Source organism: Acomys minous (genome assembly GCF_964271855.1).
Source record: "Acomys minous genome assembly, chromosome: 14".
Lineage (NCBI taxonomy): Eukaryota > Metazoa > Chordata > Mammalia > Rodentia > Muridae > Acomys > Acomys minous.
The window spans coordinates 22,058,856-22,070,939 of NC_140496.1; the positions used below are offsets into that span (position 1 = coordinate 22,058,856).

Below are 12,084 nucleotides of genomic sequence, written 5' to 3' on the forward strand. Positions count from 1 at the left end.
CACGAGATTCAGAGATCAAGGGAGATATAAATGGCCCAGGATGTCTGTGGCATTGCTATCTTCTTCCTACATCAACATTGCCAGGCCACGCACAGGGGCGGGAAGGTGAGCTCAACAGCCTTCTTCCAAGAAGAACCAGCACAGATGCCTCCTAGGCAGCAGCTACCAGATATGCATGGGCACTTGCATTTACCTGGGTTCTGGACAGATGGGGGCAGCAGAGAGCCAGTTATAGTAGAACAGGCCTTATCTAAGAGCTAAAGCAGGCCACTCAAGAAAGACTTCAGGCCAAGAAAGGCAGGTAGTTCACCAGCAAGACCCTCCCTGCTGGCCAGGCAGGAAGGAGCAGTCTCCAGGTGCTGCCTCAGGCAGCAGCTAGACCAGAGCCATCCTGGAGAGCCTTAAAGAGGCATTTGTGCTTTAAGGAAGGGGACTGGCAGGCCCAGAGGTTATGTCACAAACATTCTCACTCTAGCTAGGAATGGTGACACATGCCTCAGTGCCTGGGAGGTAGAGGCAGGGGGAGCAGTTTAAGGTCATTCTTGATTACATAAGGAGTAGAAGGCCAGCCCAGACTACATCTCAAAATACACAAATCAATAAATAAACAAATAAAGCTAGGCAAGGTGCCACACGCCTGTAATCCCAGCACTCAGGAGGCAGAGGCAGGCAGTTCTGTGAGTTTGAGGCCAGCCTGGTCTACAAAGTGAGTCCAGAACAGCCAAGGCTACACAGGGAAACCCTGTCTCAAAAAACAAGGCCTGTCTCAAACCCTCCCCGAAAAAACAAAAACAAAAAACAGAGATGAGGAAGGAAATTAGGAACGTGAAAGCCTAGCCACTTGGTAAGATCACAGGAGGGAGGAGCAGGCAACCTGAGGCTGCCTTATTGCCAGGTGGTGGCATGAAACACAGACACGCCACCATCCAATCTGAACCATGCCACCTCTCTGACAGAGGAGAAAAGGGACCAGAGATGGAACCCACATTTGAGTGGGGAACACTTATAACCATGGGCAGGCTTGCTCACCAGATCCACTGGCTAGCCTGGAATACCTAAGATCCATTCTCTTTCAAAAACGAAAGAAAGGAAAGGAATTTTCCATTATACGCTCTGTCCTACCCTTAACTTCTTGGCTTTGGAGATGGGTTTCACTGTCCTGGACTCTTTTACACAGTGTACGATGCCCACAACCATCCTGCATCAGCCTCTTCAGTACTGAGAATATAAGTGTCTGCTACCGTTTTCCCCGTTTTTTGAGACAGGGTTTCTCTGTGCAGCCCTGGCTGTCCTTGAGCCAGTCTGGTCTCAAACTCAGGGATGCACCTGTCTCTGCCCTACTACCCAAGTGCTGGAATTAAAGGTATCTGCCGCCACACTTGCCTTAAACACTTTTCTTTTCTTTTTTTTTTTTTTTTCCTTCTTTTTGAGACAGGGTTTCTCTGTGTAGCTCATGCTGGCCTTGAACTCACAGCAACCCACCTGCCTCTGCCTCCAAAGTGCTGGGATTAAAGGTGTGTGCCACCATACCCGGCGGCGGCTTAAACACTTTAAAGTGTAAGTAATTCAGTTACATTCATACAGCGGTAAAGCCACCATCATTATGTATTTCCAAAGTTTTTTGCTGACTCTATACAAGCATCTTTATTTTGAGAAAACTTTCAAAGTACCCACAAAGCTCTCAGCCAGTACCCAGCTTGTCAGCACAATGAGGAACAGAGCCCTGCCCTATCTTCTAAGTCACATCTAACTGCATGGTGGAAGCCTGGACCCTCCCTTTCATGAGGTAAACCCCTTGTGACTGTAGGAGAGTGAAGCAAGCTTCTGACATGGAGTGCATCACTGCTGCCTCTTGCTGAATGTGCCTCATTGAAGTGGGGAAGGGGCAGAGCCAACATCCTTGGCCTAAGAAGTCAGGAGAATAATGAAAAAGCCTATGTACACACACGAACCATCAGCTCCTTTGAGGCATCCCCTACTCAAGTGTGGAAACCATTCTGAGATCCATAGCTACGCCCTCCACTCTGCACAGGGCATCTGATTGCAGCTCCTAAGGTCCAGGTAGTGACTGGACGGTGGCTGGAAACTCAAGAACTATCACAGCCACCTTTAGCATAAGGTGTCATGGAAAAGAGCACCAATGCCATGGCTAGGGGCCTCAGGGGCTTCAGAGCTATAGCTCTGAGGTTGCCTTTGTCTGCCACACATCTGAAAGAGGATCTCTAGCACTGCAGAGGACTGAAGTTCAGTTCCCAGCACACACATCAGGTAGCTCTCAACTGCCCGTAACTCCAGCTCCCGGGGATCCAGTCATCTTTTCGGGCACTGCATGTACACGGTGCAGACGTATATGCAGGCAAAACACCCCTAACACATAAGAATAAATAAAATTGTAAAAATGTCTCTGGGCCCCAAATAGAGAATCTAGGTAGACACCAGTAAACCCGGACGAGGGGGAGAGTCACAGCACATTTGAGGATCCTACTGTCACTTACCTTCTCAATCTTGTCAGGGTCTGACAACAGAGCAGCTCCCATTCCTCCCTAAGGAGAAGCACACAGATTGAAGGAGATGGTCCCAACCATGGAATGGCAACACAGTGTAGCAGCAAGGTAGCCAGGGTCCACTGGAAGGGGAATTTCCCTAGCCACAGAGGAAGGTGGCATTATCTGTGCACACTGCAGGCCCCATCAGGAGGCAGAATGTGATGAATCCTAAAAACTTTCAGTCTGACCATATTTGCAAAACCATTTACCAACCTAAAAATGGGCACTACCAATTTTACTTTTTAGGACTTCACACCCCCATAAAAATCTCAGAGTCACAGCAAACTGAGCGCACCATCCACTGTCTCTCTTTAAGACAAGGGGCCCAGCCAGGCGGTGGTGGTGCACACCTTTAATCCCAGCACTCTAGAGACAGAGGCAGATGGACCGCTGTGAGTTTGAGGTCAGCCTGGTCTACAAAGTGAGTCCAGAACAGTCTGGGCTACACAGAGAAACCCTGTCTTGAAACAAAACAAAACAAAACAAAAACAAGTTCAGCAAATGAAAACTACCAACTCACAGAACAACTTAAAGTTTAATGACAGCAATGGCTTTTTTTTTTTTTTTTTTTTTTTTGAGACAGGATTTCTCTGTGTAGCCTTGGCTGTCCCGGACTAGCTTTGTAGACCAAGTTGGCCTCAAACTCACAGCAATCCACCTCCCTCTGCCTCCTGAGTGCTAGGATTAAAGGTGTGTACCACCATGCCTGGCTAGCAATGGCTCTCTTTCTTCTAAAACTTTTCAACATTTATTTGCTCTGTGTGTCTCTGTGTATGTATGTCTGTATGTGTGTGTGTGTTTATAGGTATACAGATCAGAGAACAGCTTGCAGGAGTCAGTTCTTTTCCTCTACATGTGGGTTCTGAGTTTAAAGTCAGGTCATCAGACCTGGTAACAAATGCCCTTACCTGCTGAGCCGTCACTCCTGCCAATGGTTGTCTCTTGATAATAAGCTTGCTTACCAATATGCCTTTTTCATAACTGTCTATATTTCTGAAGTATTAGACAATAGTATGAATTACTTTGAGTTTCGCTTTGTTGATGCAGGATCATGTTATATAACCCTGGATGAGTTCAAGCTGGTTTTGAACTCACTGTAATCCTCCTGCCTTATCTTGAGTGCTGAGATTACAGTTGTAAGCTACATTATCTAGCTGCCGTGAGTAGGTTTAATAAATCATGAGTGGGGAATAGAGAGGTGAGGTTTTGGGTTTTTTTTTTTCTTTAATATGTATATGTTTGTGTGTGTGTGTGTGCCACATGTGTGGGCATGCCCTTGGAGCCCAGAAGGGTTCAGGTCTCTTAGAGCCGGAGTTACAGGTGCTTATGAGCTGTGTGACTGGGGTTCTGGGAACTGAAGCTAGGTCCTCTAAGAGAACAGCAAGCACTCTTAACCGCTGAGCCATCTGCCTAGCCCTAAAAAGGATCATGACAAGCTTAGTTTAATTTGCTGTTACTGTGTATATGTGTGGAGGGGGCACATGCATGCCACAGCCCATGTGTAGAGGTGATGTTACTATGTATATGCAGGGTGTGTGGAGGGGGCACATGCATGCCACAGCGCATGTGTAGAGGTGCTGTTACTATGTATATGCAGGGTGTGTGGAGGGGGCACATGCATGCCACAGCCCATGTGTAGAGGTGCTGTTACTATGTATATGCAGGGTGTGTGGAGGGGGCGCATGCATGCCACAGCCCATGTGTAGAGGTGCTGTTACTATGTATATGCAGGGTGTGTGGAGGGGGCGCATGCATGCCACAGCCCATGTGTAGAGGTGCTGTTACTATGTATATGCAGGGTGTGTGGAGGGGGCGCATGCATGCCACAGCACATGTGTAGAGGTGCTGTTACTATGTATATGCAGGGTGTGTGGAGGGGGCGCATGCATGCCACAGCCCATGTGTAGAGGTGCTGTTACTATGTATATGCAGGGTGTGTGGAGGGGGCGCATGCATGCCACAGCCCATGTGTAGAGGTGCTGTTACTATGTATATGCAGGGTGTGTGGAGGGGGCGCATGCATGCCACAGCCCATGTGTAGAGGTGCTGTTACTATGTATATGCAGGGTGTGTGGAGGGGGCGCATGCATGCCACAGCCCATGTGTAGAGGTGCTGTTACTATGTATATGCAGGGTGTGTGGAGGGGGCGCATGCATGCCACAGCCCATGTGTAGAGATGCTGTTACTATGTATATGCAGGGTGTGTGGAGGGGCACATGCATGCCACAGCCCATGTGTAGAGATGCTGTTACTATGTATATGCAGGGTGTGTGGAGGGGGCGCATGCATGCCACAGCCCATGTGTAGAGATGCTGTTACTATGTATATGCAGGGTGTGTGGAGGGGCACATGCATGCCACAGCCCATGTGTAGAGATGCTGTTACTATGTATATGCAGGGTGTGTGGAGGGGGCGCATGCATGCCACAGCCCATGTGTAGAGGTGCTGTTACTATGTATATGCAGGGTGTGTGGAGGGGGCGCATGCATGCCACAGCCCATGTGTAGAGGTGCTGTTACTATGTATATGCAGGGTGTGTGGAAGGGGCGCATGCACGCCACAGCCCATGTGTAGAGGTGCTGTTACTATGTATATGCAGGGTGTGTGGAAGGGGCACATGCATGCCACAGCCCATGTGTAGAGGTGCTGTTACTATGTATATGCAGGGTGTGTGGAGGGGGCGCATGCATGCCACAGCCCATGTGTAGAGGTGCTGTTACTATGTATATGCAGAGTGTGTGGAAGGGGCACATGCATGCCACAGCCCATGTGTAGAGATGCTGTTACTATGTATATGCAGGGTGTGTGGAGGAGGCACATGCATGCCACAGCCCATGTGTAGAGGTGCTGTTACTATGTATATGCAGGGTGTGGGGAGGGGGCACATGCATGCCACAGCGCATGTGTAGAGGTGCTGTTACTATGTATATGCAGGGTGTGTGGAGGGGGCGCATGCATGCCACAGCCCATGTGTAGAGGTGCTGTTACTATGTATATGCAGGGTGTGTGGAGGGGGCGCATGCACGCCACAGCCCATGTGTAGAGGTGCTGTTACTATGTATATGCAGGGTGTGTGGAGGGGGCACATGCACGCCACAGCCCATGTGTAGAGATGCTGTTACTATGTATATGCAGGGTGTGGGGAGGGGGCGCATGCATGCCACAGCGCATGTGTAGAGATGCTGTTACTATGTATATGCAGGGTGTGTGGAGGGGGCGCATGCACGCCACAGCCCATGTGTAGAGATGCTGTTACTGTGTATATGCAGGGTGTGGGGAGGGGGCGCATGCATGCCACAGCCCACGTGTAGAGGTGCTGTTACTGTGTATATGCAGGGTGTGGGGAGGGGGCGCATGCACGCCACAGCGCATGTGTGGGGGTCAGAGGGCAACATCTAGGAGTTGATTATCTTCCCACAGAGACTGAATTCATGACATCAGGCCTGTGTGGCAAGCACTTTTACCCACTGAGCCAGTTTGCTGACCCATAGAATCTGAAAAAAGTCTAAATTCACTAGGCCTAAAGAAAATGGGCTGGGGCTGGAGCTCCTTTCATAGGACGCTTGCTTAGCAAACACCGAGTCCTGGGTTCAATCCCTAGCATCTCCTAAAACTGAATGTGGTGGCAACACTGGCAATCCCAGCACCTGGGAAGTAACGACTGGCGGACCAGAAGACAAAGGTCATCCTGTAGCTCAGGCTAGCCTCAACTCATCCGCATGCTACCTCGGCCGCTGCAAGTTCAGATTACAACTGTGTGCCACCATACCTAGCTTAATAACATCCCTTTGAGCATTGTCCTCACTCCACATAGAATCTAGGCTGGAGCCAGGTGCTGTAATAGCTAGCCTCATTTAATCTGCACAGTGTGATTATAAGGAGGCTAAAGAAATCACTTTACCTTAGTGGAATATTCTTTTGGACAGCCCATGTTGACATCGATACCAGCTACATCGTTTTCTCTGGAAAAGCACGAAACAGAAAAGGTAGTAAACATTCTACTCGAGACAAGAAAATAGATGAAAGGTAAAGGGTTCTGGGCTCCTGACTCCTGGGCCTTCTGGGCCTGTAAAACACACTAATTCTTAATGACAAAAGCTGAAAATCAGGAAAGAAGCCCATGTCCCAGCTGCAACTGCCTCATCTGAGCCAAGCCCCAGAAGAAAGACATAACAAACCCACATCAATAAAGAGGTGGATGTAGATGGCTTCACTACGCTGAGGGTCGTGTCGTGTCAGGTATTTCAATACCGAGCGACTCTGAACTCCATCCTAGGACTATCATTTTGACTGGGGTAGTGGAAGCTGTTTGTCAGTGTTGAAAGGTGGTATGAGCACAGAGCCGTTGGCAGAGCACATCGTCTTCTGTGGAAGTAAGTTACTAAGCTGAGCCGGATATGGTAGTACACACGGAATCCCAGCACTCAGAAAGTGGAGGCAGGAAGACCACATGTTTGAGGCCAACCTGGGATACATAAGATAAAGAAGAGGAGGAGGAGGAGGTGCTGGTGGTGCTCCTGGTGATTGTATTAGACCGGCTTCATCTGCTGAGCTGCACAATTGGTTTACTCCAAACAGTTCACTGGTTTATAACAGTCTGTGATTTGCAGCAATTAAGGCTTGAGTTCTTTCTTCCTCTCACTGTCATCAATAACAAGCGCTAATATGAAGCACTCATGATGTGCACATATTGTAGACGTGACATACATTATTTCATTTGCTGTTGCCTATGATGCCAGGGGCTGATAGGCACCATCTTATAGATAAGATAACCAAGTTCTCAATGACACTAGGAAAGTTACCTAAGTTCACACAGTTAGCAAATACCAAAGCCAGAATTCCAAATGAGCTCTGCTTTGACTCCAAAGGCCCCCACTTCAACCATGTACTCTCCTGACTGCTACCTCAGGAAGGAACGGATCTTAGCTACATCTCATGAGGGTTAAAGTCTCCCAGAGGAATCCCTAGAAAGGGAAACCCATGAATAAACAGTAAAATGACGGCTCAACAGAGGATCTCTGGAATAGAACCACAGTGGGTACACAGCAGCCCCAGGCCAGCCTTCAGATACCACAGAGAAAGAAATCCAGTGCCCTTCCCCTCAAAACAGAAGGTAAGGGGCTAGGACGCAAAAGGTAGGTTGCGAGTGACACTGAGGTGTCACAGCTTACAGAAGAGACAAGGCATTCCCAGGGAGGGAAGAACTTACACAAGCCTGGCCACAGCAAGGGCTCTCTCTGCGTCTGAAGTCCCCTGGGAACACAAGAAGCTACATCAACCTGTCTTGACACAAGTGCACACATGTAGACAAACACACCTATTGGTATCTCACACACACACGTACATGCGTGCATATCCATATGACAGCAAGTGTAAGAGTCAGGCCCTCCTGGGGCTGGAGAAATGACTCAGCAGTTAAAAGCACTGGTATTCTTCTAGAGGACCCCACTTTGATTCCCAGCACCCACATAACTATAATTCTAGTCCTAGGGCACCCAACGATCTCTGTAAGCACCAGAAACATACATGGTGCACAGACATACATGCAAGCAAAACACCCATACATATAAAATAAAATTTATATATGTATGTACATATATTTTTTTTTCTTTTTTTTTCTTTTTTTAAGAGCAGCACACTAGCCTTGCTCCCCAACAAAGGAAAAAGATGGGCTCGGAAGACCTAAACAATCTCATTAGTGTTGTGGTTACTTTCAAACATTAAAAAAAAAAAAAAAAAAGCAAGAGCTACAGAGGCGGCTCAGTAGCTAAATACTTTCTGTGTGACATGAAGGTCAAAATTCTGATCACTAGCATCCACCTAAAAAGCAGATGGGAGCCAGAAAGGCAGCTCAGTGGGTAAAGGCACCTGCTACCAAAAATGCCAGCTTGAGATCAACAAGCTGGGACACATATGGCCGGAGAACTGAGTCTGCAAGTTGTTTCCTATGGCACAAACATACACACACACACAAGTAAATATTATATTTAAAAATGAGCAGAGGGGCTGGAGAGATGGCTCAGTGGTTAAGAGCACTGCCTGCTCTTCCAAAGGTCCTGAGTTCAATTCTCAGCAACCACATGGTGGCTCACAACCATCTATAATGTGATCTGATACCCTCTTCTGCAGATAGAGCACTCATATACAATAAATAAATTTAAAAAGAAAAAAGGGAATTGAACTCAGGACCTCTGGAAGAGCAGGCAGCGCTCTTAACCACTGAGCCATCTCTCCAGCCCCCCCAGGAGCTATTTCTTAAAAAAAAAAAAAAAACAAAAAAAAAAACTATGCCTGAAAAAGGAGAAAAAAGCTAACCAGGTGATGATGGCACATGCCTTTACTCCCAGCCCTTGGGAAGCAGATGCAGGCCAGTCTCTCTGAGTTTAAGGCCAGCCTGAGCTGAACTCTAGAACTCTACAGAGTGAGTTCTAGGACAGCCAGGGTTACACAGAGAAACCCTGTCTTGAAAAACAAAGCAGAACAGTACAAAACAAAACAAAAATTAAAGACAACAAAGAGAAAAGCTTTATTATAATTATAATTACATCTGTAACATACATCTTAACTACTCTAGAAAACCTAAGTCCTTTGATACATACTACACAAAAGCAAACTTTGCCAGAATAATCAACCGTAGGGATTAAAAAAATTAATGAAGAAGCCAGGCCAAACTGGTTATTCATAATCAAATAAGTGTGAGACTGCAGGATGGGTAGAATGCAACAGATTGATTTCCACAGTCCTCAACAGTGCACCCAATCATGACTGAATCTCTGAAAAAGGATCAAGCCAATTACTTATAGGATGCCACCACTGTGCAGTGAATTACAGGCACCAACACCGGCAGACATAAACAGGAATTAGGAAATCCAGGGAACAGGGAGCCTCAGAAGGATCTAGACACTGGAGTGGGAGGTGCCTCTTACCATTTGGAAGACCACCCTGCTCTGTTCTCTTTCACACGTACGGAAGACTACTCGGTCATCAGGAGCAACAAAGTCCACTGTGCCGAGCACCTCTGCAAGAAAACACAGAGGCTTGGACCACACAGTTAAGATGCAAGTTCAACCCAGCCTAAGCCTTGCAAGCCACAGCAAAGCCACGATCTGGAAAGAGAACACAGTGGGTTCTAGATATATTCTTCCTAAAGACAGAAATATGCACCTGGGCTTTGCATTGAGTCTGCTTTCAGAGTGATGGTAGTTCACTTTACGATTATTTGACAAATGACATGTTCACAGTTAGTTCTGCAATTTTGGAAAAATGCTATTAGCATTTTATCTAGGAGGAAGAAACATACATGATTCTTGGACCCAAATTGCTCTAGAAAGTAGCTGTCCCGGGCTTAGCAAAGTTATCGCTTCTTAGTTATGTGGCACCCAGGTAGCACGAGTGGAGACTGAGTGCACGTCAGTCACCCTTCCTTATTACCTGGAGTTGCAATGTTTGTAAGTTCACTACTTATTCATGACCTGCAAATCAATACTTTGAATATTTCTAGTTACTTATAGACAGATGAAATGTGGCAAAATAGATTGAGTCTCTTTCCCGGCTGAGGTCAAACAAGGGCCATGGTGGTGCTCACTGGTAATCCCACCACTTGGAAGGCTGAGGAACAGGATCAAGAGTTCAAACTCATCTTCAGCTAGCTACACAGTGAGTTCAAGGCTGGCCTACGCTACTAGAGACCTTGTCTCAAAAGAAAAACAAAAACAAAAAGAGAGGAAGGAAGAGAAAAAGAAGATAAAGTGAGTTCTCAAGGCCAGCCGAGGCTACTAGAGACCTTGTCTCAAAACAAAAACAAAAAGGAAGGAAGGAAGAGAAAAAGAAGATAAAGTGTTCTTGTATTTTTGGTTGTGAGCCTAACCTTTAACGGCTGAGCCATCTCTCCAGCCCTAAAGTGTTCATAGTTAGTGCTGGGATTAAAGGTGTGTGCTACCATCGTCCAGCAAAGAGAAACATGCAGTATTATTAACTTTCAAAGAAGATTACTACATTAAAAGATCCAGTGTGGCAGATGACTGAGTACGCCTGTGGCAAAGACTATCTTAAGAATACAGGAGATCTGGAAAGCATGTAAAGCACACCCACAAATGGAGGCTATTATTGACATCCCAGCACTCAACCCATAAGCAGTTAACCTCAGCACAACTGACGCCGGGATGGAAGTACCATCAGGCTGTAAACTCAGCACAACTGACGCCATGATGGAAGTACCATTCAGGCTGTAAACTTAGCACAACTGACGCCATGATGGAAGTACCATTCAGGCTGTAAACTTAGCACAACTGACACCATGATGGAAGTACCATCAGGCTGTAAACTCAGCACAACTGACGCCGGGATGGAAGTACCATCAGGCTGTAAACTCAGCACAACTGACGCCATGATGGAAGTACCATTCAGGCTGTAAACTTAGCACAACTGACACCATGATGGAAGTACCATCAGGCTGTAAACTCAGCACAACTGATGCCATGATGGAAGTACCATCAGGCTGTAAACTCAGCACAACTGACGCCGGGATGGAAGTACCATTCAGGCTGTAAACTCAGCACAACTGACACCATGATGGAAGTACCATCAGGCTGTAAACTTAGCACAACTGACGCCATGATGGAAGTACCATCAGGCTGTAAACTCAGCACAACTGACGCCATGATGGAAGTACCATTCAGGCTGTAAACTCAGCACAACTGACACCATGATGGAAGTACCATTCAGGCTGTAAACTCAGCACAACTGACGCCGGGATGGAAGTACCATCAGGCTGTAAACTCAGCACAACTGACGCCATGATGGAAGTACCATTCAGGCTGTAAACTTAGCACAACTGACGCCATGATGGAAGTACCATCAGGCTGTAAACTCAGCACAACTGACGCCATGATGGAAGTACCATTCAGGCTGTAAACTCAGCACAACTGACGCCATGATGGAAGTACCATTCAGGCTGTAAACTCAGCACAACTGACGCCGGGATGGAAGTACCATTCAGGCTGTAAACTTAGCACAACTGACGCCATGATGGAAGTACCATTCAGGCTGTAAACTCAGCACAACTGACGCCAGGATAGAAGTACCATTCAGGCTGTAAACTCAGCACAACTGACGCCATGATGGAAGTACCATTCAGGCTGTAAACTCAGCACAACTGATGCCATGATGGAAGTACCATTCAGGCTGTAAACTCAGCACACAGACAGCACCACCTGCCAAAAGCAAAACAAAGGCCTAATCTACCCAAGTCCATGGTTCCAGGAAAGTCTCTAAATGAACTAACCTTGCTCTTTGGCTTCTGTAGTTCTGTTTCTGGCTAACTGTGCCTGGTAACTGAAGGATATCAACGCAGAACATGGTTTTTCTGATTAAAACCTCACAATGAAAAAAGCTCAGGGCTACACTGGAATCACTAACACTCCATTTGTTGCTGGCTGGCTAAGAAAGACTTTCTTTTGGCTCACATCTAGGAATCTTCTCTGGTGAATACCGCACATTTCTAAAGGTGGCGTAAAGGGATGACTTGTTGGTAAAGGT

At 47.0% G+C, this 12,084-nt stretch overlaps 1 protein-coding gene across 3 annotated transcripts in view; it reads right to left on the reverse strand.

The window, feature by feature from the left end:
• Nucleotides 1-12,084, reverse strand: part of DUS2 (dihydrouridine synthase 2) — a 39,858-nt gene that overhangs the window by 14,541 nt on the left and 13,233 nt on the right. For all 3 annotated transcript variants that reach the window (XM_084757711.1, XM_084757712.1, XM_084757710.1), the window contains exons 4-7: nt 9,474-9,565; nt 7,757-7,800; nt 6,449-6,509; nt 2,496-2,543 (exon numbers count right to left, since the gene is read on the reverse strand). In XM_084757711.1, the coding sequence (XP_084613837.1) occupies nt 2,496-2,543; nt 6,449-6,509; nt 7,757-7,800; nt 9,474-9,565 (245 nt within the window). The remainder of the gene's footprint in view (nt 1-2,495; nt 2,544-6,448; nt 6,510-7,756; nt 7,801-9,473; nt 9,566-12,084) is intronic.